At 36.6% G+C, this 22,229-nt stretch overlaps 1 protein-coding gene across 1 annotated transcript in view; it reads left to right on the forward strand.

The window, feature by feature from the left end:
* ACTR5 (actin related protein 5) overlaps nucleotides 1-19,580 on the forward strand; it is a 37,611-nt gene extending 18,031 nt beyond the window's left edge. The window contains exons 7-9 of the mRNA XM_069063555.1: nucleotides 4,816-4,955; nucleotides 8,508-8,640; nucleotides 15,764-19,580. Of these exons, the coding sequence (XP_068919656.1) occupies nucleotides 4,816-4,955; nucleotides 8,508-8,640; nucleotides 15,764-16,021 (531 nt within the window). The 3' untranslated portion in view covers nucleotides 16,022-19,580. The remainder of the gene's footprint in view (nucleotides 1-4,815; nucleotides 4,956-8,507; nucleotides 8,641-15,763) is intronic.
* The last annotated feature ends 2,649 nt before the right edge of the window (nucleotides 19,581-22,229 follow it).

A 22,229-nucleotide genomic window follows, 5' to 3' on the forward strand; every position in this document is an offset into this window, starting at 1 on the left:
AACAACCTTAGAACCTCTCTTAACAAGATGTCATGTGCATATAATAATAATAATAAATCTGTTTTCTAAGAACCAGCATAGCTAAATATAGGGAAGCTTATCACTCTAAGGCTGGCTCCTTGGTGATAGTGATTTCCTTTTGGACATGGAAATCTCTGAAATAATGAAAAATTTAAAATGGCACTTAGTCCTGCATGACTTCCTTCTGCTTCTGTCTTGATGATAGGCAAATGGAAAAGGAAACGGAGGGTGCTAAACATTAATTAGTTTTTAGATAGTCTCCAAATAAAGCTTAACTATAGGTATTCTGAAGGTGATGTTCTTGTCCAATGAATCTTCATATTATCCAAGGAACTGAGTTGTATCATTCTTGACATTCTGCTATAAGTTAACCTGGAAGACAAAAAGAAGTTCTAGCTAAATGGAAGGATGTCTCATAGACTTCCCTTGGAGAGGCAAATAAAGGAGTGGTCTAAGTTGTGTTTGAGGCGACAAATACTTCACTGGATAGGGGCCATCTCTTATTACACTCTTCATTATTTGCATTTACAAAGAGACTGCCACAAAGCAGTGTAGTTTATGTGCCAGTAACTTGCAGAGGATGACGAGCTAGAGAAATTCTATGAAGAACTTGATAGAACTCTTACAAATAATACTTTAATATTTGTCGACTTAAGTGCACAGGTAGTCTTTGGGGAGGATGGTAAAAACCATGTAGGAAAACATGGTTCAAGAAATGGGAAATGCCAAAGCTATACAGAAGTATTACACCTATTTTTGAGAAGAGAATCAAAATAGTCATTCATAGTAAGCATTCACATAGTGAGCATCAAATGCCATTACACAAAATGAAATGATTATATTTTAACAGGCAGGAAATAGCTTGTTACCAAAGTGGTAGTCACTTTTGGATCATTTTAGTCTGTGTACTATCAGACTAGTGACTTTATACTATCAGACTAGTGACTTACTCTAGAGCAAAGATTATAATCAATGCCAGATTAAAAGATAATATAAACAAGAAGGTATGGCTTGCAACTGAGGCAACTCCAGCCTAATCTGGTTAAATGAGTCATTTATTGTTAGTGACAAAAAAAATTGGAAATGGATGAAAAGACAGATTGACACAGAGTATCACCATTTCCTGACAAAGCTTAACTGATGTAAATTTATTGCCACAACAAAGAGATGGAAAGAACTGGCTGCAAACCATTTTAGCCATCCGACATTTGATCTTCTTGCCAAGTGAAGAGATGTTGTAGCCAGCAGTTTAAAATCTAAACTCATTTATAAAATCTTACAGTGGAGGATAGTGAAAGATTTGAGTAGTGTCACCTCATAAAGCAGACAGATGCAGTAGAAGGGAAAGAGCAGTCTATAGAAAGCTTAGCAGGAAAACAAACCAAGCCAGAGTATGCTGAGAGTATTTAAGGATGAAACTTGGATGATAGTGAACAATTAAAAATGGAAAAGATCTACCAACATTTTAGTAACAAACTTCATTAATGAAAGTGAAACTTACACATTTGTATTCTTACAGTCCCCAAAGTGTTGCATGAGGAAGTAAAAATGACAATGAAGAAAACAAAGATGCAAAGAGCTTCTGGACAAGTATTGGAAGTGACACAGTTTTTATGGTGTTGAAGCACCAAACCTCAAAAAATCTGAAAGGGGAGAGGATACCTAATTTTTTGAAAAAGTGTCAGACTATGAGACTAGTCTATCTATCTATCAAGGGCATATTTGATGAAGGCTTTGGAAGTAGATAGGCAGATTTTCACACATGATATTCTGTAGCATATTGTATCCTTGCAGCTACTCATTTGGCAGAAAGGTATAGAGAATACAAAACGTTTTTGTTTTTTTTTTTTGGCTACTGTACATATCTGCTAACTAAAAAAAGCATTTGATTCAATAGAAAAAAAACAACCTTAGAACCTCTCTTAACAAGATGTCATGTGCATATAATAAAATTATATAGGAATCCTTGAAAAAAATCTAACAACCTATATAATTTTGACCCCCTGATTATTATATCAAGTGGTGCATATAATGGGGCTTGCCAAAGGTGTTTGCCACTGTAATGACATAAAGCATAGGACTCAGATTGAAAAGATTCCTTGTTGACAAGAAGGTCCGCCAGATGTTCCTATTTTCATTAAACTAGTGCATCCTAATGAGGCCTAGTAGCCTCAAGCTTATGAACATTACTGTGCCTTCTAAATGAGAACCATAATCCCTTGAGAAATTTGATCTGAGTGTTTATTCAGGAAGTTTCAAGTTATGGGTCACCCAAGAGACAATGGAGAGAGAGGTTCATGGTGGGTGTAAGAGTATTACAGCATTATCAAGGAAGAAATGCACACAAGGAAGAAATGACATAGCGTAAAAGAAGATAGATGAACCAGTCATGTAGAGAGAGCAGGGCAGTGACAGGCTTCATTAGTGTTCATACAATGGTGAGGTCTAAAAATCCCTCTTAATCTTCCTTTTCTCTCTCCCCACACTCCCTCTCCAGCACCCCCAGCCCCCCACCTCCAGAACAAAAGAGTTACATAGAAGGATTAAGAAACTGAAACAAAGCGCATTGTAGTTGGCAGAATGAATTTTAGCTTATGAATGAAATCAAATGTTGTAGTGGAACAAATAGCAAATATGAGGATTCCAAAGAAATTTGGGAAGTCTTGTTTGAAATGATGTTAATAGAACTAGGAGAACAATATACATAATGACTTTGTAATGTAAATTAAAAGAAAACCAAAATAAAGCTGTATGCTTAGTAACTGTAATAACCAGTCTTGGCCTTAGAAAAGAGATTAGGAAGCACTTCCTCCTTTCCATAAGCACTCTATATGTAGAATGTTGTATATGCTATCAGACTTGGTCACTCTGTCGACTGGTTTATCTTTGTTATAGGCAAGGCTCATTTGTTGGGATTGGGGTGGCATATCCAGTTGTGACCATAATATAAAAGCAAAAGACATCATGATTTTCTTTAAAAATCACACAGGATTTAGCTGTGTGACCTTGGGCAAGTCACTAAACCCCAATTGCCCTACCTTCCCCTCTCCAAAAAGAAAAAAAGTCACACAGGATAAAAAAGGAATAGGAGGATTGTGATCTGTACCATGTGAAGGAGTACCCATATACATAAGATCATAGATTCATTGAAGTATCATTTGAGCCCTTTGTAACATGAGGTTTTCAGTTTAAAAACATTTCCTAACCACTAATGCAGTTATTAATATTCATCTCTATTTTTATCTGAATTACTTGTCATTACAAGATACTTTATTTAAAGGCTAAGACTGAAATAATTATGGTCCCTGCTCAAACCTGATCAAGTCCTTCCCTTTTCATCACTGGTTCCCAAGCACTAGCATGGGAATGGATGTAAACCCAAAGTTTATTGAATAAAATTGCATGAGGTGGATGCTCCTGGTCAGTAAAAGACTCTTAAGTATAAGGTGCTACTCAGTTTTGAAAAGCTTCTTTGATGGCACATTGTCTCTTTTTGATGGATGGGATCAATGCATAAGAATTTCAGTTGTCATACTAGGTAATCTTCCCTTCCTTCTTCCCTTCCCTTCCCTTCCCTTCCTTCCTTTTATTCTTCCTCTCCCTTCTTCTGTTCATTCATTCCTTCCTTCCTTCTCCCTTTGTTTGCTACTGGTGGGCATGATCTCACTATGTAATCCCACTACTGATTAGCACAGGAGTTCTGTTTTGATCTGTTCTGTTTCTGACCTAGAGCAGCTTGCCCCAGGTAGGCATCCTAGTTTCCTCTCCATTCCTCCAGCCTTGGGATTTGCCATTTTGGTGTCAGGCTTAGTATGGACACCCATTGCAGCTCAGAAATCCTGATCTCAAGTGATCCACCAGCCTCTGCCCCCCAATAGCAGGCATTATAAAGGTGTGTGTTACACTTCACTTTTTAATACTTTGACTTGTATTTGTAGGTACTTTCCTTTGCTTCACTCCAGTCATTGTGAACTATTTGATATTGCAGTCCTGTGTGTTTATAAGCCATTTTAGCAGGAAAGATCTGTTTGAAAGAAAAAAGAGACAAAGAAAGACAACATGAAATCGTCCTCAGCTAACAGTCAGCTTATTTTATTCTGTTTCCCTCAGTACCCAGTGTAGTCCATTGCATATTGGAGGTGCTTAACAAATTTTTCTTGAATGAATTAATGATGGTAATCCTTTTTTTCTGGCTAGTTTTCCCAATTTCTGTCAGTGGCACCACCATTTTCCCAGTCATTCAGGCCCAAAACTTGAGAATGGTACTTAATTTTTCCCTTTCCTTAGATTCACAGAATATAATTAATATCATTTTTTCTTTCAAAATGTCTATTGCATATGTTCTTTCGTTTTCATTTCTCCCATCATTTCCCTACTTCAAATTAATGACTCTCTGCCTATCGTGCTATAATAGATTCCTAACAGGTTATCTTTTGTATGTTGTCTTCCTCTTTCAAACCATCCTGAGCACATACCATTCTCATTCCCACTTCCATATGTTATACCTTTACTCATTTTTTCCGTCTAGTCCGAAATGCCATTCCTTGTTTCCCACATGTTTGTATCGTACTTTCTTTAAAGTTAACGTAAGTCTCACATTTTCTTGAACTTTTATGAATATTCTTGTTCTTGTACTCTTGATCATGGGGAGCCTTGTGTATGAGATGTATAGAAAGTATTTCTTGAATGAAAAAAAGTTGGAAAAGGAAACTGGGTTTCAAAAATGGTTAAAGAAAGTTTTAAAGAATCGTTATAATCTATTGTAACATGCTTTGTTACATTTTGTCTTTAAAGCCCATGTTTAACTTAGCAGAATATCATCAGCTGTTTCTTGGTACAGAAAGAATTCGAGCTCCAGAAATCATTTTCCAGCCATCTCTCATAGGAGAAGAACAGGCTGGGATAGCAGAAACGATTCAGTATGTTTTGGACAGGTGAGGTAACAAGCTTTTGTTTGTCTTCCTTTTCCTGTCCCATTTACCAGAGGCCTGTATTTTAAGATATATTTGATTAAGCATAGATTTGAGTATGAGGAACTTCTGAAAGATACTTCATTTTGGTTTTTTCATTGATTGACTTTTTTCGGTAATTATTCCTATTTGTTGTTCCAAACAACAGATAATACAAAACTCATTTTTATTTACTCTTGAAACTCTTAATTTGTGTATTAGTGGGACCAAGGTGGGAATTCACAGCACTTTTGAAATATATGAAACCAAAAAACATAACTGGGAGAAGTTGACTCCTGTTCACTTTAACTGTCTTACCTCTATCCCTCATTCTCTGCTCTCTACTTCAGGTGGAATTTGACCTAAAGCTGCATGTTTTCTCTCTCTTTTTTCTTTTTTTTTGTTTTGGAGGCGGGAAGGCTGGACAATTGGGGTTAAGTGGCGTGCCCAAGGTCACACGGCTAGTAACTGTTAAGTGTTTGAGGTCAGATTTGAACTCAGGTCCTCCTGAGTTCAAGGCCAGTGCTCTATTCACGGCGCCATGTAGCTGTCCCTCTCTCTTTTTCTTACATTGCTGATTTGCACTTTCCTTGTATAGATAAATTTGGTAAAATCTGGTATCTGTCACAATGTCAGTCAAAGACCTTTGTTACCTGGCTTTTTTGAGCATTGCCAGTATAGTAAGAAGTGATTTTAGAATGATGACTTTGAAATACTGCTGGTGAGATTTTCAGGTGTCAAAAGATAACCAAACTAGGTTCTGGGGAATTTCACTATTAAATGTGTTTTATTGTATTCTAAGTGGTTGAAAGGACAGTGATGATTGGCATATGTGATAATCTATTGACCAGAATATTTAATTAATAAGAACTTCCATTCCTTCATGATGTGAGAAACATAATTCAGCTTAACTTGCTAACTCACATTTTGTTTGGGGGTAGAGAAGAATCTGTTTTATAGTAAAAACTTTTTGTTAATAGATATTCTGTTTAGGTCAACAGAGTACAGCAAAGGACAAAATGAAATCATTAGCAGGAACTTGAAATATATTTCAATATATATTGTTGATAATCTATCTGATAATACTTACCAGCTGATTGTAAGGTTAAATAAGGTAGTAACTTCTCTGTGCCTCAATTTTCCATCTATTACATTAATAAACATTAATTTCTACCTTTTAGGAATGATTACAGGGTGGCTAGGTGGCAGAGTGGATAAGAGTGCAGGGCTGGAGTCAGGATGACTTGTCTTCCTGAGTTCAAATTTGGCCTTTGGCACTTAATAGTGTCTGAGACAATGACCATGGCCAAGTCACTTAACTCTGTTTGCTTCAGTTCCTCATCTGTGAAATGAGCTGGAGAAGGAAATGGCAAACCACTCCAGTATCTTTGCCAAAAAAAAACAACAACAGATGTGGTCACAAAGAGTCAGACACAACTGAAATAACTGAACAACAACAAAGGAATGGTTATAGAATAATGGTTTGAAATGACAATGAAAATTTGAAGTATTTATGGAAACACACATTTAGATCTGCTAGAAACCTCTGAGATTATCTAGTCTCATCCCCTAATTTTTATAAATGAAAAAACTGAGACCTAAAGATGTTATTTGTTTAAAGTCTAGTAGTAAATAGCAAAGCTAGGACTTAAATCCATTTCTTTTGGTTCTATGTCTAAGACTCTGCTGCAGTACTGGTCATTTAATTTCATGCCCCCCCCCCTTTTTTTTTGAGGTGATTTGTACACCAGTTTATTTACAATATCTCCATCTCAGCATAAGTCATCCATGTATGACTAGCAGCCCTTTCCTCCTTGGGAGCAGTTGCAGCATCCATAAACAGAGAAGCTTTCATCTGTTTACAGTTATAAGGAGTATTTTTAGCTTGCCATGCCCCTGACCAGTCAAAAACAACCCCTTTTTTCCTTCAAAGGCAGATAGGTGACATGGAGGATAGAGCGCTGTGTGTGGAATCAGGAAGATTCATCTTCATGAGTTCAAATCCAACCCCAGACACCTACTAGCTCTGTGACCCTGGGCAAGCCACCCAACCTACCCTATTTGCCTCAGTTTCCTTGGCTGTCAGATGAGCTAGAGAAGAAAATGGCAAACCACTTCAGTATCTTTACCAAGAAAAACCAAAATGGGGTTGTAGAGATTTGACCACAACTGAAAAACGGCTAAACACCATTTAAATAGATGGGAAGGAATTTCATGGTCTTTTTGATTAGATATTTTCCCCACATATGTTTTTTAAACCCTTAATTTTGACAGGTTGTAGTTTATTAAACATTTTTGTTGAAATATTGATCTTTAGATGTGATTATATTTACCTTAAGGTTTTTATTGAAATTTTATTTTAAATATAAAATATTCCTGAAATTTTTAAAGTGTGCAGCTAAATTATCACACTATATAATATATAGTAACTGTCTAGAAACCCCTAGCAATAAATTAGAATAATTGTGGGAATAAAGCATATATGGATTACAGTATGTATTAGCTGTGTATACTGTTTGTGAATGGGTATTATTTGTAATTTTCAAATGTTTAATTCTTGATGTTTATGAGGGGCCTTATTTTTTTAAAATATTGATGTTTGAAGAATAACATACACTAGACATGAATAGTTTAGGGGAGTGTGAATCTAGAAATCCATGCAACTTGACAGAGAAAATTAAGAGCATTTTCTTGTATACTATGATGGATTTGTCATGTGAGCATTTTAAAACATTTTCTTCCTATCTTTTTTGCATTTATAATTTGTGTGGCTTCTTTAAAAATTACATGAAATGCAATATAAAGGTTTTGGGAAAAATTTATCTGGGATTGGAAGAAAGAGGAAGGGAACCCATATAACTGAAGACATGGAAAGTTTCAGTAACAATTTAGCTCCTTTATTAACATGAATAGTCAAATCTGCTTTGTATTTTTTTCTGTTTTAAAGTTTAATATTAAAAAATAGATGAAACTAGTATACTAGAGCCTCACTCTTCTGAACCTCCATGATAGGGGTTTATAATGAAGTCATTTTGGTGCATCATTATAGCAAAATACTCCTTGGATGAGGTCCAGTTTGTCTAAACTCTACTTTATGACAAAAAGTGGTACAGCAAAGTTGAGTACACTAATGACATTAATACTCAACACTCCCCTCTTTCTAATTGTATTAATTTATTCAGTGCCTAACACATAATAGGCAGCCAGATATTATTGAATGAAATGATTTAACTATCAGATTCAAGGCCTCATCAGTCAATAAGAATGTGCCTACTGCATGCCAGCCACCAGAACATGAACACAAAGAATGAAATGGTCCCTGTTCTCAGGGAGCTTACATACTCCACACAATACCAAAAACTAAATAGATGAAAATATCTGGTTGATTGAAATTGTTTTAGTCAAAGTATCTGATTATGAATGGTAGAATTTTTCACTTTTCATTCAGATGTTTTAGCATTATATGAACATCCTGCATTCAGATGTTTAGGAGGAAATGTATTTGAAAATCTAAATTAAAACACTTTTTGGTTTCAGGTATCCTAAAGAAATACAGGAAGCCCTTGTCCAAAATGTTTTCCTCACGGGTGGAAATGTGATGTATCCTGGAATGAAATCCAGGATTGAGAAAGAACTGCTTGAAATGAGACCCTTCCAGTCTTCTTTTCAGGTATAATTGCATAGTGAAAACATACTTTTTTAGCCTGAATAATTGCAGTTAAGTAATGATGGGGAAACACTTTGCATTTCTGCTAACTGGTTTTGATTTTCAAGATCTCTGTATCTTTTTAAAAATCTTAATGAATTTTTCCTTAGACATTACTGTAAACATATTGCTGTTATCATTACACCAACACAGTTTTTTTTAAATTTTTTATTAATTTGTTTACTTTTAGTTTACAAGATTCAATTCTACAATTCCTTGAGTTTCAAATTTTGTCCCCCTCCCTACCCTCCTCCTGCCTCCATGGCGGCATACAATCGAGTATAGGATCTGCAAATACTTTCACATTAGACATTAGTCAGGTTATAAAGATGGATTGTATCAGATGGAATTAAAAATGGTAAAGAGGAAATAAAACCAAACAAGAAAAAGAAAAAGATCAGGTGGTTTGTTTCAATCTGGATTCAAACTTAGTTCTTTTTAGTTCTTTCTCTGGATGTAGACATCTCTCTCCATTGTGAGTCTTTTGGGATTGACTTATAACACTGCATTGCTGAGAAGAGTCCAGTCTATCAAAGTTGGTCTTCACACATACGTTGTGTCTGTAATTGTGTACAAATTTCTCCTGGTTCTACTTTTCTCACTTAGCATCAGTTCATATAAGCCTCTCCAGGTAAATATGAAGTCCATCTGCTCCTCGTTTCTTATAGCACAATAGTATTCCATTGCCACAACTTGTTCAGCCATTCTCCAATTGATGGGCACCCCTTTAATTTCCAATTCTTTGCCACTACAAAAAGAGCTGCTATAAGTATTTTTGTACATATGGGTCTTCCTCCCCTTATGATCTCTTTGGGATATAACCCTAGAAGTGGTATTGCTGGGTCAAAGGGTATGAAATTATTTATAGCCCTTTGGGCATAATACCAGATTGCTGTCCAGAAAGGTTGGATCAGTTCACAACTTCACCAGCAATGCATTAGTGTTCCAATTTGCCCACATCCTCTCCAGCATTTGCATTCTCTTGTTTTGTCATCTTGGCCAATCTGACTGGTGAGATGTGGTAATTCAGAGTTGCTTTGATTTCCATTTCTCTAATCAATAGTGATTTAGAGCATTTCTTCATATGCTTATAGATATCTTTAATTTCTTTCTCTGAAAACTGCCTGTTCATATCCTTTGACCATTTATCAGTTGGGGAATGACTTGTATACTTAAAGATTTGACTCAGTTCTCTGTATGTTTTAGAAATGAGTCCTTTATCAGAGATATAGGTTGTAAAAATTCTTTCCCAATTTCCCATCTCCCTCTTAATCTTGGTTACATTGGCTTTGTTTGTACAGAAGCTTTTCAATTTAATTTAATTAAAATTATCCATTTTGCATTTTATAATGCTCTGTAATTTTTGTTTGGTCATAAAGTCTTTCCCTCTCCACAAATTTGACAGTAAGCTATTCCTTGCTTTTCGAGATTGCTTATAGTATCAACCTTTATGCTTAGATCATGCACCCATTTAGACTTGATTTACACCAACACAGTTCTTGTCAGTTGGTATCTTACTTGAAATCTTCTATCTCTTCAATCTTTTTTCCTCCCTTTTATATTCCTGATATAGTATGTCATTCTTTGGGCCATATTTTAATGCTGAATTGCCAGACTTAGTGATCACCTCATCTGCCATATTCTCTTAAGGATTTTGAGGGGGAAAAATGATAGGTTTGTGTGCATATATAAATAACCTTTATAAATGCATTTTAGGGGGGCAGAGCCAAGATGGTGGAGTAGAAGCATGAACTTGGCATTGGCTCCGACTCCAATCACTTCCAATACATGTAAAAAAATGAGTAAACAAATTTTAGAGCAACAGAGCCCATAAAGTGACAGAGAGAAACAAATCTGCTGAAGGTATCCTGGAAGGCTGACAGGGTCTATCGCAGTGCCTTGGAAGCCAAGGGCAGTCCTGGTGGGGCCCATGGTTCTGGCCCCAGGGCAGCCCCACCAGTAGTGGCTGGAGCAGACTTCAGGAGAGTGAATCACCAGCAGCTGTGGCAGTTTCTAGGCTTCTCAACCCATAAACGCCAAAGAGAATAAAAGGTTAGTGGAGAATTCTGCTGGAACCAGGTGAGCTAAGAGCACGGTCCAGCCCCTGCCCTTGGGGTGAGAGGTGGCAGAGGTGCAGTGGTTGCAGCTGCTGCCCCATGACTGCTTCCAGAGCTCCTGGCCTGCAGATTGTAGGGGGACCAAGCAACCATTCAGAGGGTAATCACTCTTGCTTTAACCTGCTTGGATCTGGGTTGCTGTTTTGGATGGTGTTCCTGGGGTGAGAAACGCCAGTATGCCAGTGTGGTGTCTGTAGAGAGGGCGCCCTTCTCAGACCTCTGACAACATTTGCAAAAACCCCGGCGATTTGGGACAAAGCTCTCTCCATTCGGGAAGCAGAGGTCTATCATGGCAAAGAGTTCAGAAGTCAAGTAATTGGCTGGCAATATGAGCGAGCAGAGGAAGCACAATCAGACCATAGAATCCTTTTTTGGGGACAAAAAGGATCAAAGCATGGAACAGGAGGAAGACAGTGAAATCAGAGCTCCTGCATCAAAAGCTTACAAGAAAAATATGAATTGGTTACAAGCCATGGAGCTCAAGAAGGATTTTGAAAATCAAGTAAGAGAAGTAGAGGAAAAATTGGGAAGAGAAATGAGAATGATGCAAAAAAAATCATGAAAAGCAACTCAACACCCTGCTAAAGGAGACCCAAAAAAATACTGAAGAAAAAAATGCCTTAAAAAATAGTCTAACTCAAATGGCAAAAGAGGCCCAAAGAGTCAATGAGGAGAAGAGTGCCTTAAAAAGTCAAATTGCCCAGATGGAAAAGGAATTTCAAAAACTCACTGAAGTGAATAATTCCTTCAAAACTATATTGAAGGGGCGGCCAGGTGGCGCAGAGAGTAAGAGCACCGTCCCCAGAGTCGGGAGACCTGTCCGGGCTCAGATACTTAGCACTCACCCAGAAACACCTGGCCGTGTAACCTTGAGCAAGTTACTTAACCCCAATTGCTTTAAAAAAAAAAATTACATTGGAGCAAATAGAAGCTAATGACTTTATGAGAAATCAAGATACTATAAAACAGATCCAAACAAATGAAAAAATAGAAGGCAATGTGAAATATCTCATTGGAAAAACCACTGATCTGGAAAATAGATCCAGGAGAGATAATTTAAAAATTACTGGACTACCTGAAAGCCATGATCAAAAAAAGAACCTAGAAATCATCCTTCAAGAAATTCTCAAGGAAAATTGCCCTAATGTTTTAGAACCAGAGGGCAAAATAGAGGTTGAAAGAATCCACTGATCACCTCTTGAAAAAGATCCCAAAATGAAAACTCCTAGGAATAGTATAGCCAAATTCCAGAGTTCCCAGGTCAAGGAGAAAATACTACAAGCAGCCAGGAAGAAACAATTTGAGTATTGTGGAAATCCAATCAGGATAACTCAAGATCTAGCAACTTCCACATTAAGGGATTGAAGGCCTTGGAATATGATATTCTGGAAGTCAAAGGAGCTAGCATTAAAACCAAGAATCACCTACCCAGTAAAACTGAGTATAACGTTTCAGGGGAAAATATGGTCATTCAGTGTAATAGAGGACTTTCAAGCATTCTTGATGAAAAAACCAGAGCTGAACAGAAAATTTGACTTTCAAATACAAGAAGCAAGAGAAGCATGAGAAGGTAAACAGGATAAAGAAATCATAAGGAATTTATTAAAGTTGAACTATTTACATTCCTATATGGAAAATTATAATTATAACTCATGAGACTTTTCTCTGTATGAGGATAGTTGAAGGGAATATATGTGTGTGTGTACATACATTTATATGTTTATTTAGGATGGTATATGTGTGTATAAATACATATGTGAGTGTGTATATCTGTGTACATTTATACATAGAGGGCACAGGATCAGTTGAATAGGAAGGTATGATATCTAAAAAATAAAATTAAGAGGTGAGAGAGTAATATAATGAGAGGAGATAGAGAGAGATAAAATAGGGTAAATTATCTCACATAAAAGAGCCAAGAGAAAACTGTTACAGTGGAGGAGAAGAACAGGAAGGCAAAAGGGAATGGGTCAACCTTACTCTCACTGAATTTGTCTTAAGGAGGGAATAACATACACACTCAATCGGGTATCTTACCGTACAGGAAAGTAGGGGGGAAGGCTATAAGAGTGGGGATGATAGAATGCAGGGTAGATTGGGAGGGAGGGTAGTTAGAAGCACACACTTTTGAAAAGGAACAGGGTCAAAGTAGAAAATAGAATAAGTGGGGTGTGGAATAGGAGGGAGGCAAATATTCATTCACAGTAGTGTATCTACTGTGGAAACGTTTTGCGTATTAACTACACGTGTACACCTTATATTGAATCGCTTATCTTCCCAGTAGGGGTGAGTGACAAGGGAAGAAGGGAAAGAATCTGGAAATCAAAGTTTTAAAAACAAATGTTAAAAAAAAATAATTGTTTTTTACATGCAACTGGGAAATAAGATATACAGGCACTGGGTATAGAAATCCATCTTGCTATGTCTTGTGAAATTAGAACTAGTACTAGAATCCAGATATATTGATTCTTAGTCTGGTCTACAACTGTCTTTAAAATTATAATTTTTTAAAAAACAACACCCAAACCCTTAAACTATAGAAAATTTGATGTTAGGTGCATAAAAGAGAAGTCAAATCATTGCTTTTTGTTGTGATGCTTTCCCCAGTTTTTGTTGGTCCTAACTTTATCTCAACACCCTGGAGAGTAGTAACTAAAGAAAAGTTATGTTGGCAAAGGCCACAGGTACCTTCTTTTTCTGTGAAAACATTATAGATCTAGGGTCGGCTAGGTGGTGCAGTGAATAGAGCACTGGTGCTGGTGTCAGGAGGGCCTGAGTTCAAATCCAGCCTCAGACACTTAACACTTAGTAGCCATGTGACCTTGGGCAAGTCACTTAACCCCAACTGCCCTCCAAAAAAGGCAAAAAGAAGAAAACATTATAGAACCTTCTGTCTCTCTTCTCTCCTGTTTCCTCTCCTCTTTTCTCCTCTCTTCTCACATTTGTATAGTAATTTAAGGCTTGCAAAGCTCTTTAAAGCTTATGTCACTTGATTTTCACAGCCATCCTATGAGTATGGTACTAATATTATCATCCCCATTTTACAGATGAATTCACTTAATTTGCACTATTGTTTAACTTGCATCTCTCCACTGTATCCGTAGCATGGTAGACTTTGTCAAATTTATTGCTGAAATCTGGGTCAGCTTTGTCTATGGTATACCCCTGAATTATTGATGTAATAATAACCTTGTCAAAGAAAAAAAACAAAAAGAAAGTAAGGTTAATCTGGCATGTCATGAACTAATCATTTTTTTTATGTTACTTTTTTTTTCAGTTCTCACAACATTTTTTTCTCCTTTCTGCCTCCACTCATTCCTAGTTTGGGAGAGAAAAAATATAAAACCCTGGTATCAAATATCAAGCAAAACAAATTTTTACATTGACCACTTACAAAAACATGTGTCTTATTCTACTTTTATTATCCTGTCTGTTGTGAGGGAGGCAACATTCTTCATCATTGGTCCTCTAGTTGATGTTGGCGTTGATCAGAGTTCTTAAGTCTTTCAGAATTGTTCAGTTATTACAGTGTTGATATTATAGTATCAGTTGTGCTCCTGGTTCTATTTACTTCACTCTGCATCATTTCATAGAAGTCTTCTCAAATTTCTCATTCATTTGGGGGTATTTCTTGTATGCAAATGTGTGATGACACTACTAATCAGAATACTGAGCTACATGGGTTATGGGACTGATGGGATGGCATATCTTGTATTCCTGTATTTTGAAACTTTATTCCCTAGTTAGCAGTTCTCATTATGACCTTTGAGGATCCACAAAAGCCTTTCAGGGGTGTGTGGGGTCAGAACTGTTTTCATCATAATAATGTATTTGCCTATTAAAATACTCTTCCCTTTTCCAGCTACATGTCTATGAGGTTGAATTTTCTTCATGTACTTCAGCCAAAATAACATATCCCAACAGATTGAATGCAGCCACAGATATGAAAATCGAACTATCCTATAATTAAGCCAGTCATGAAAGAGATCTGCAAATATATGTAAAATGATGCTGTTCTTCTTGCTGATTTTCTTTTGGAAGACAGTTATTTTCCATAAAATATGTTTTGTGTTAAAATGTAATGGGTTTATTGTTATTTTTTTTTAAAGCAATCGGGGTTAAATAACTTGCTCAAGGTTACACGGCCAGTTATTATTTCTGGGTGTGGTGCTGAGTATCTGAGCCTGGATTTGATCCAGGTCATCCTGACACTGGAGCCAGTGCTCTTACTCGCTGAGCCACCTAGCCGCCCCTAAGCAACTGGGGTTAAGTAACTTGCTTAAGGTTACACTGCCAGGTGTTTCTGGGTGGGTGCTAAGTGTCTGAGCCCGGGATTCAATCTCCAGGTCTTCTCAACACTGGAGCCGGTGCTCTTACTCGCTTTGCTACCTGGCCGCCCCTAGGTTTATTGTTATTTTTAAGTAAATTAACATTTTAAAATTTTATCAGTTTTAATTTATAATATGGTTAATATTGATTGATAGAATGTTGATGTCAATTTAATATTGATAGATATAACATAAACAAAAACTTTTTGGGGTCATCAGTCATTTTTAGGAGTGTAAAGAAGTCCTGAGTCCAAAAGTTTGAGAACTGCTGCCATAAATATTCTGAGCATGAGCTTTGCTTATTCATTATTTTGCTGTATTAATGTGCATGGAGTTTGCTAAGATAAATTTCACCTCATATTTGTTCCAAATTGATTGCAGAAGTAAGCTCCCTCTATGATGTAAGGGATGTGTGTGTGTGTGTGTGTGTGTGTACATGTATATATGTATTAGAGAGAGATTATTCCTTTTAAGTCAAAAGACTTGACTTTGTGTAGTTCTTAGGTTTCATGGGACATTATTTGTGATATATCTGGTTACATGTAATAAGTTGTATTATTATGGAACTTACTTTGTCATAGACTCCAAATTGATGGAATTTTCACCGATGGAGTTTCTACATTGAATGTTTTTCTATTTTAGGTCCAGATTGCTTCTAATCCTGTATTGGATGCCTGGTATGGAGCTCGAGATTGGGCCCTAGAACATATGAATCGTGAGGAAGGCTGGATAACCAGGAGAGATTATGAAGAAAAAGGGGGAGAATATCTTAAAGAACACGGTGCTTCGAACATTTATATCCCCATCCGGGTTCCAAAACAGACTCCACGAACATCAGAAGCCCAAGCATCAAGCAAAGTAGCAGGAGCTAGCGTAAGCAATCCTTGTGAGCAAGTATAGCAGGGCACCTGAGGATACAGAGCTTCCACAGGAGCAGTATTAGGGAAACCAACTTTGTGTCAACAATTCTGAGTGGAGTTTCAGTTATTAGGTGACTGTCAGCAGCGATTCATTCATAGTGAGTCTGTACACAGCTGTTTGCTGTGCAATAAGCCTCTTAATCCAAGATAGCAGACTTCCCCTTTAGAGGAATAATTAGGATATACTTTTTGGCTTTGAGGGCTACACTGATTTTCAATGGACTCTCCTAAGAAACCCTTCAGAACCTGGCATTTTTGACCTTGGAAAAGATTCTAAAGTTATGCAGGTATACAAAGGGAAGCAAAGAAGATACAACAGGAGGGAACAAATAATGAATGGTTCAATGAGATATATTTTATTGTTCTATCTTTTTTCAGTAAAATATATTTTTTTTCTTAATGTGTCATTTGTAGTGGAGTTCATTTTAATCTTGAAAAGCAGTTATATATATGCCCAGCAGAGGGAGGTCTCTTACCTATTTAAAAAGAAAAAGTTAATGCTGATTATATAATAAAAACATTTGGAATAAGAGAATGTCAGCTGGATGGACCGTGGCAAGCATATAGTCTCATTTCTTATAAATATGAAAGTCAAGGCCCAGAGAGAGGAGGTGACATGCCCAAGACCACATAACTAATGACTTCTTTGCTTGTCAGTTTTGAATGGGTAGGACTCCTAATTCAGGATAAAATTCTTTAGGTCCTCACAAGTGTTGAGATGCCAGCAAATTCAGGCCCTCCTGAAATAATTTGAATTTGGAGACTGTCTTTTTTCCTTAGAGACTTTATTGAATGTTTGAAAAGGAGTTTTAAGTTTGAAGAAATAGACCAGAGAGGGGAAATTTAGGACTCTTAATACTAGAAATGAGGGTCTCTGAGCAACCAAAACCATTGTGAAATTTGTGCGACATTTGTGCATTTTATTCAGAGCCCCTCAAAGGCCACTCATTAAAGCCTATTTGCTCATATTTTAGATGACATATTAGAACTAATAAGCTAGGAGATGTATTTTTCTCAGACTGTAGCATATTCTCAATAGAAAATTAGAAAGGAAATAAAATTTCAAGGAGTGGGAGTGGGATGGGATGAGAAGTGTCACAAGCCGGTGACAGCAATGAGAAATCACAACTGGCAGAGAAGAGACAGAACAGCTAAAAGAAATACAGCTGAAAGCCCTGCAGTAGGGGGCTGATGGTCCTTTGGGGCTCCCATGGGTGTTACTGCTTAGTGGGTAGCATAGTAACTGTTCCTAATGAGGACAGCTAATAGGAAAGGGGGAGATGGTGGTCAGTGCCCTCTATTGAACAAAATCCAGGAGGGGATAAGCTTTATTAAATTATGTACCTTTTGAGAATTTTCTATCAGAAATGGTAGTAAATAAATAAATAAAACATTTGTGCAACAAAGGGGTGTACATCTGGAAAGTAAACTTTTGGGATGTCCTCTTCTCCAGCAGTGTCACAGAATCATTACATTAGAATTGGGAGGAACCTTTGGAAACATTGAATCCAGCCTCCCCATTTAACAGATGAGGAAGGCGTCTCAGGGAGGTTAAGTGATTTATTCAGTATTACATGGGTGGTAAGTGGTGTGATTTCCATCCACCATTCTCTGATGTCAGAGCTAGTGACCTCTGCACTATAACATGCTACTACCAAGGTAATTTCTGCCACATAATTCTTTACTGAAAGTAAACACTTTACTTTGGTTTGGAAGCATGGTCTTGTGGGTTTTAGTGAGAGTCTAAATGGTTTCTCTAGAAAGAGTTGAATTTTGATTAAATTACCTTATTATGTAATAAGGTAGCAAATAAATGAAGTTTTAAAAAAAGAACTCTAAGACATTCAAGTATATAATTGTGAACTATTTCTTAACAAAGTTGTTGATTTGAGTAGTTTGTTTAGCCTTCTTGAACAGGGTCTGATTTTGTCGTTACTTTAGTCAGAGCTGATGCTGCAGTTTTTCAGGAAGGAATTTGTTGTTATGTAGTGTTAATGAGTTGCATGTGCTTTTCTTGAAGAAACTGGACTTGAATGTGCACAGAGATGGAAGTAGACAACATTTAGTAGCAGAAATGTTCTATTTTCATGTATATACAAAAGAGAAAAATTTATTTGTAAAGAATGTATATGCAAAAGAGAGAAACTTATTTGCAAAGAATTACATTGATTTTTGCACTATCTAATCACACAATGGTTTTGGTTCAACTGAGTTAAAAAGAACATGATTTTTTTTAACCATTAGCAGTTTGTGACATGTTGGTTAATGTACGATTCCTAGGGACTCATTTCCTTTGGGCCATCACACTAATAAATCTCTTTCCTGGTCTGTAGTAGTCTTTCTGAGACTGACGCTGTAAAAGATCACTTAAATTTTCAAAGCCTTGAAAGTAGAGAATCTTTTAGTGACAAATAGGCTAAGTTGTGGGGAAACTTCTGCTCTAGGAATTGAATTGAAAACTTTTTTTTAAACCTGACTTATAGGAGTTGCTAAAAAGAACTTTTGGTTACTTCCTAAGTGGCCTTATCTTTCTCTTAAGCCATGGTGTTTTAACACTTGGAGTATAATGAGAACATCTGATTGTCATTGAAATATTCACACGAACAGTTGTTGAGATGGTCAACCTTGAGGACATATGGGGAAATGAACTGTTTTTAGAAATGCTTTTGGTATGTTACTTCATTGCCTCTCAAACTCATCTCTCTATTCGGATGTGGGGGAGGATGGCAGGTAGCAATCATCTAGTAGATGTATAGTGCTGTAGGAGAAGATCTAGAATTTGATGATTCTCTAAGGGAGGCATCATTAATGGTCTGAATGATATAGTCTGTTTTCTGCCTTGCGGTTGAGTATGGCACATTTTTGTGAATAAATGAAAGGAGGGGAGGACCTTTACATTCTATCAGTGAGCTGCATCCCCAGTCCCTATGATTGGAATAAACTTGCTTTTTACTTAAATAATGTTCAGAATACATTTTACATTTTATATGAACATATTTTTTTAATTGTAGGGAGGCTTTCCTATGAAAAGTAATATAAACATCTTGAATTATTCTTGGTATTTTAATATGCAGAGCAGCACCATTTATTCCTCTACAGTGCAGTTATGCCCGGGTTCCTTCCAACAGCCAAAAGCAATTAAAATTTAAGAAGCCCCAAAATAGCAACTATTGATTTGTTGCTTGGTGCCCTTCTTAATTTCAGCAGCCTATGAGAGCACTCATAGCACCAGTTCCCATCCTATGAAAATGATCCTTGCTTTCTTTAATTTGAATGTAACTAGCTTCATTAAATAGAAGTAGAACACAGCACAGTCAAGCCCTCTTTTTTTTTCCTAATAAATCTTAAATATATAGGATTTTTCTCCACTTCTTCCACCTATTGAATTCACACTTAAGCACTTTTCAGCATAGAATGGTAATTTTCAGCTTGACTTTTTTATTTTTATTTTTAATTTTTTTTGCTCATATTACTTCAAATCTATTATGTACCACTTGCTTTTCCTTTTAAATATATAATAAAGTTTTCATGTAGCTTTTTTTCCTCTCCCTCTTCCTGCCCCTATCTCTACCTTAGAGATGGCCAACAGTAGACAGAAATATGTATATATATGTAAATCCATACTATACATACTTCTGTTTATCAATTCCTTCTCTGTATGCAAATAGCATCTTCATAGGTCCTTCACAGTTAATGTGGGTATTTAAAAAAATCAAAATGATTTGGTTTCTGAAATTTTTTCTTAATATTGTTGTTACTGTATACAACATTCTCTTGGTTCTGCTCATTTCACTCTTCATTATTTCATGCAAGTCTTTCCATGTTTTTCTAAAATCATTGAGTTCATTATTTCTTACAGTATAGCTTGACTTTTTTTTTAAGTGAATATATGGAGTGTCAGGAAGAGGAGAATCAGGATTGGAGTCTGCAATATTAAAAACATTTGAAGGAACTAGGGATGGTTCCTGGAGAATATAGTTGGTGGGTGGTGGGGGTAGGGAATGATATCTGTCTTAAATATATGAAAAGCTGTCAATTGGAAGAGATGTTAGACTTATTCTCTTTGACTTGAGAGTAAAAAAAACCAAAACAACAAAAACAGGAGTAGTGGATGGAAGTTGGCAGAAGTCATTGTGGAAGAAAAAGCTTCCTAACAGGGCTGTGCAAGAGTGGAATAGCTAATAGGCTCCAAACCAAAAGACTATAGCCGACCTCTTCTTGGGCGTGTCATGTTGGGAGTTAGTTTTTGGGTATGAGTTGGACTAGATGACTGCTGAGGTCACTTTAACTCTAAAGTACCATCTTTCTAGCAAAATGTGGTTTAGTGAGGAACTTTCTTTGTCTAAAAGAGAGACAACAATTCTTCCCACACTGAGGCAGGCTTCCGATCTTGGGAAAGTCACAGAGGCAACAGAGCTCATCCTTTCTCACAGTGCTGCTGTAGAACTAATCCCACTTAGAAGTCCCTTTATGCATGTCCCCTTAGCACAATTTGTATTCTTATTAAAACATGTTACTCAAAGTCAGTAATAAAATCCTATAAAGAAGCTTGCTGCAGTTTAGTACTACAGTAGAATGGGCTCCTTTCCTCTTTACCTTTCAGTTGTTTAATAGAAATTTTAAAGTATAACATACAATATAGTGTGGGATGCTAAAGCAGAGAAAGATATTGGACACTATGCGGAGGGACAGTGAATGTCACAGATTTGATCATATATTGTACATTTAACTTAATTCTAATTTCTTGTGTTCAGGAATTCTCCACTAAGACATAAACAAGATTATAGCTTTGCAATTAGAAACTCAGTAGTTAACAGATTGTCTGTGTTATTGAAGAAACATAGAAAATAGCAGAATTCTGGGAACAGCCCCTTCCTGGGACTGTTTTTTTTTTCATTCTTTGTCCATAGACAGTCAAAAAAGATTGGCTAAGGATTACGCCTTCTGGCCTTTCTTTGCAATCTTGTTGCCAGCTATTGGGGGGAGACAGTATAGTATTACCATCTAAGACTTTTTCTCTGAAATCTTATGAAAATGAGATTTTATGATCCTCTTTAGGCCCATGGCCTGTGGCTTATTGTGTCTGAGACCCTAGCTGTTTTGACTTGCAGCATTTGTTTGCAACATTTAATGCGCTTTGGGGATTCAGAAAGTGATACCCAGTATTTTAAGAAAGTTGTTATGAGGTAGCTGCCATCTGTTATTAGCACCAAAGCAGAAGCTATTAATTAACATATCTTGTGTAGTCTCAGTGACAACTCAGGTTTGTATTTATAAACCCAGTAATGCATTAACAATCTCTATCATGGTTCAAACCATGATTTGCATTATATAGTATGGAGAGACATCTATATGCTTGCTCTTGCCTTATTGTTTGGAAGCTCAAGGCACCATCTTTAATGAAATATTTTACTCTTTTAAATTTTAGCTCTATACTTGGCAGACCTCATTCATAGTATGACTAAGGAATAAGGTATTTTTTTTTACCATATTATCTTAAAAATCTGTTTTTAGGGTTCTGATTAATGAAGAGAGTTCCCAGCAAAACCCTGGGTTCAAAAGGATCACAGAATTTGAACGGAAGAGAACCTTAAATATCATGGGTTCATAGGTTCAGAATTGAAATGAGTCATAAGAGATCTAATTACAGTCTTCATTTGATGGATGAGTGTTTAAACAGAGGCACCAAAATGGAGAAGCAGCTTGCCCAAGAATCGCCCAGGTAGTAGAGTGGATTCAAAATCAGGTCCTCTCCAAGTCCATTGCTCTTTCTAATGCACCATGTTTTCTCTCAATTTATGTGGATGGAGCCATTTGAGTTTTAGCATTGCTTGTGGGGACTAAGAAGAAATAGGCTTAGAAGTTTGTTTCTCGTTATAGGGGAGGTTCTAATTCACTAGGCCATTGGAAAAATTGTTGCTTGGAGCCTTACTGTCTTTAAAATCTGTGCCCTCCTGCAAGTTCATTTTGTTTATGCCTCTGCAAACACCTTTCTGCATTTGAGGAAGCACTGTTTTGAGTGTAGAGCACATCAATGACAGAAGAATATTTTCTCATGTCCACTCTTTCCTTTTTAAATATGAGGAAAATTGTTTTAATATCTCTAAGATTTTGGGAAATATGATTCCCCCTCAACAAGTTTTAATTAGATTTTTATTTTCTTCCAATCAATGAAAACTGGCCTTCTC

The sequence above is a fragment of the Petaurus breviceps genome, unplaced genomic scaffold (assembly GCF_028583685.1).
Source record: "Petaurus breviceps papuanus isolate PSGF00001 unplaced genomic scaffold, PetGlider_PUasm1.0 90591, whole genome shotgun sequence".
Lineage (NCBI taxonomy): Eukaryota > Metazoa > Chordata > Mammalia > Diprotodontia > Petauridae > Petaurus > Petaurus breviceps.